Genomic DNA, 3,572 nt, shown 5'->3' with positions numbered 1-3,572 from the left:
TTGGCAATATGCAAGATACAACTAATTCACATTATGCATTACGTGGAACAGAATTAGTATACCCTCAATGCTAATTTTTCAGTAGCACATGGCTGCATATGATGGATTCTTCTAGTATCTCCCCCTCCCCCACTCATAACTTTAAAAATAAGTTAGTGAAACGGGCAATTTGAAAATAAAACAAGGTTGTCATTTCATTTGGCCAAGACAAAAGCTGGCTTCATTTTTTAAAACAAAAGTATAGCTTAATGTGTAGTAATAAATAAGAATAAAATATTAAAAACACTTATGACAGCAGTTAACTGCAATTTTATTAACTTAAGCCAGGTAAAGACGGGATACTGAAGCAGCAAGTATTCGTCACAATGTTCAGTTCACTTTTCTTCTACTTGAAAAACAAATATTATGAAAAGTTAATTTTGACCAATAGTTCAAATTTCAACATTATTACTAAATTACAGGTTTACAATAAAGTGTCCAATTTAAGAAAATTGATGGAATTTCACTTGCTGCTTTGTTGAAAACCTCCTCGAAGACGAAGGACCAGATGAAGGGTGGACTCTTTCTGGATGTTGTAGTCAGACAAAGTACGACCATCTTCAAGTTGCTTGCCTGCGAAGATCAGTCTCTGCTGGTCTGGGGGAATTCCTTCTTTGTCTTGGATTTTGGCCTTGACATTTTCAATGGTGTCTGATGGCTCCACCTCGAGAGTGATGGTTTTCCCTGTGAGAGTCTTGACGAAGATCTGCATACCACCTCTAAGACGAAGGACCAAATGAAGGGTGGACTCTTTCTGGATGTTGTAGTCGGATAAGGTACGGCCATCTTCTAGTTGCTTGCCTGCGAAGATCAATCTCTGCTGGTCTGGAGGAATTCCTTCTTTGTCCTGAATCTTTGCTTTGACGTTTTCAATGGTGTCAGATGGCTCCACTTCCAGGGTGATGGTCTTCCCTGTAAGAGTCTTCACAAAGATCTGCATACCACCTCTAAGACGAAGGACCAAGTGAAGGGTGGACTCTTTCTGGATGTTGTAATCGGATAAGGTACGACCATCTTCAAGTTGCTTGCCTGCGAAGATGAGTCGCTGCTGGTCTGGGGGAATTCCTTCTTTGTCTTGGATTTTGGCCTTGACATTTTCAATGGTGTCAGATGGCTCTACCTCGAGAGTGATGGTTTTCCCTGTGAGAGTTTTGACGAAGATCTGCATACCACCTCTAAGACGAAGGACCAAATGAAGGGTGGACTCTTTCTGGATGTTGTAGTCGGACAAAGTACGGCCATCTTCAAGTTGCTTGCCTGCGAAGATGAGTCGCTGCTGGTCTGGGGGAATTCCTTCTTTGTCTTGGATTTTGGCCTTGACATTTTCAATGGTGTCAGATGGCTCTACCTCGAGAGTGATGGTTTTCCCTGTGAGAGTTTTGACGAAGATCTGCATACCACCTCTAAGACGAAGGACCAAATGAAGGGTGGACTCTTTCTGGATGTTGTAGTCGGACAAAGTACGGCCATCTTCAAGTTGCTTGCCTGCGAAGATCAATCTCTGCTGGTCTGGGGGAATTCCTTCTTTGTCCTGAATCTTTGCTTTGACGTTTTCAATAGTGTCAGATGGCTCCACTTCCAGGGTGATGGTTTTCCCTGTAAGAGTTTTGACGAAGATCTGCATACCACCTCTAAGACGAAGGACCAAATGAAGGGTGGACTCTTTCTGGATGTTGTAGTCTGACAAGGTACGGCCATCTTCAAGTTGCTTTCCAGCAAAGATCAGTCGCTGTTGGTCTGGGGGAATTCCCTCTTTGTCTTGAATCTTGGCCTTTACATTTTCAATGGTGTCAGAAGGCTCCACTTCTAGGGTGATAGTTTTTCCCGTCAGGGTCTTCACAAAAATCTGCATGATGAATCCTAAAAGAAGCAGAAACAAAATGAATTTAATACCATTGTCAAATCATGTTAAATGTAAACACTGGGATAACAGATTTGGAAAGCACATGGTCTTAAAATAGGAAGTAAAAGATTACCTGTTTTTATTTTTAAATAGAAAGCCAAAAGAGCCTTTTATATGCATTATCCCGAACAAGATAGTACATATTATGGCCTTTGTTAAGCACAGACTGGAATGAGAAATAGCACAATGGGCCCACAGACGGGGATCGAACATAAACTGACCATGCATTAGGCAAACACTTTACTACTGGGTTAAACTTACATCCTGCCCCCTAGCAGGCCAGAACAAATAAAAGTTTGTTTTGTTTAACACCATCAAAGCACATCAATTAATTAATCATTAGCTAATGTATGTCAAAAATTTGGCAATTTTGACACGTCATCACTGAAAACCCACTACATTTTTCCATTAGCAGCAAGGGATCTTTTATATGCACTTTTCCACAAACAAGAAAGCACATACCACAACTTTTGCCCAATTGTGGTGCACTGGTTAAACAAGAATAAAACCCAATCCTGCGATGCAAGCACCTCAGGCGAGCATTCAACCGACTGAGCTAAATATGTCCTAATGCACTGAAAATAAGATCGCATTCAGTGATGGGAGGGTTTGGCATAGTGTACAAAAAAATAGCTCTTGAGAGGCATTTTGGATTATTATGAATTAAAAGATAACAATCAATAGTACATACATCAGTCTCCTGAAAAATTGCCTGCGATTATTGGGGGGAGGGGGTTAACAGGCAGGGCTAGCTCTGACAGTCACCAAATTCGCCAATTGCGAATTTTAAAAGCAAATGGCGAAAAAAAATTAAGTTGGCAAAATAATATTACTAGATTTTATTAGAAAATAACTGGTTTTCTGCCATTTTTAAAGTTTAATAGATAATTTGGCGAAATTTTGTGTTCACCCAGAGCTAGCCCTGCCAGGTGACTTTATTTCACCTGTTACTATTGTCAGGTCTAAAAATGGACTACTTTTCACAGCCTGCTATTTCAAGCCCTAAAGCACAGAGCATTATTGACAGGGATGTCACAGGAATTTATCCCGGCATTCAGTGGGTCCTAACATTGGCCCCTTCCCAAAAGAAATTGTCACCAAAAATTCCCAATTTCTATGCTAAAAATTCCCAATATATTACAGAGCTAGCTTTGCCACTTGCCAAATTTATCAACTGCAAATTTTTATTTGAACCTGATGAAATAATTTCATGTGATAATTTACATTTTGTTAGAAAATGATTGCAGGGGACAATATTTCAAAATATTAGGCAACTGGAAGTCAGTTTTACCAATTGTTTGGTTATGTGAATAGCTGTCGTAACTGACGAGTTAGGCCTACCTAATCCTAAAACACTTGAACAATGGTTCTGTGCTACAAATATATTTAAAAACAAACTGATTTCATTTTTATAAATCATATTACTGATATGATACTGGTACTTTTTAATTTTAGAATGTAATTGTTCACCAGGTAACCGATTGACAGTTATCGTGATTTTAAAGTTGTGTAACTGTTAAACTGAACAACGGTTCTCTTGAGATATTGTGGCCTCAACTGGTTTTCTGCAAATTTTTAAAGTTTAATAGAAAATTTGGCAAAATATTCTACTCAACCAGAACTAGCCCTG

The 3,572-nt window shown here is 39.2% G+C and overlaps 1 protein-coding gene across 1 annotated transcript in view; it reads right to left on the bottom strand.

The window, feature by feature from the left end:
• Positions 1-281: 281 nt before the first annotated feature.
• The window catches only part of LOC121375876 (polyubiquitin), a 27,883-nt gene continuing 24,592 nt past the window's right edge, over positions 282-3,572 (bottom strand). Inside the window, exon 2 of the mRNA XM_041503555.1 lies at positions 282-1,899. Coding sequence (XP_041359489.1) covers positions 503-1,891 — 1,389 coding nt within the window. The 5' untranslated portion in view covers positions 1,892-1,899 and the 3' untranslated portion in view covers positions 282-502. The remainder of the gene's footprint in view (positions 1,900-3,572) is intronic.

Source organism: Gigantopelta aegis, chromosome 6 (assembly GCF_016097555.1).
Source record: "Gigantopelta aegis isolate Gae_Host chromosome 6, Gae_host_genome, whole genome shotgun sequence".
In the NCBI taxonomy this organism is placed as follows: domain Eukaryota; kingdom Metazoa; phylum Mollusca; class Gastropoda; order Neomphalida; family Peltospiridae; genus Gigantopelta; species Gigantopelta aegis.
Note: the sequence above shows the minus strand (reverse complement) of the source record. Positions and strands in the feature narration are given on the sequence as shown.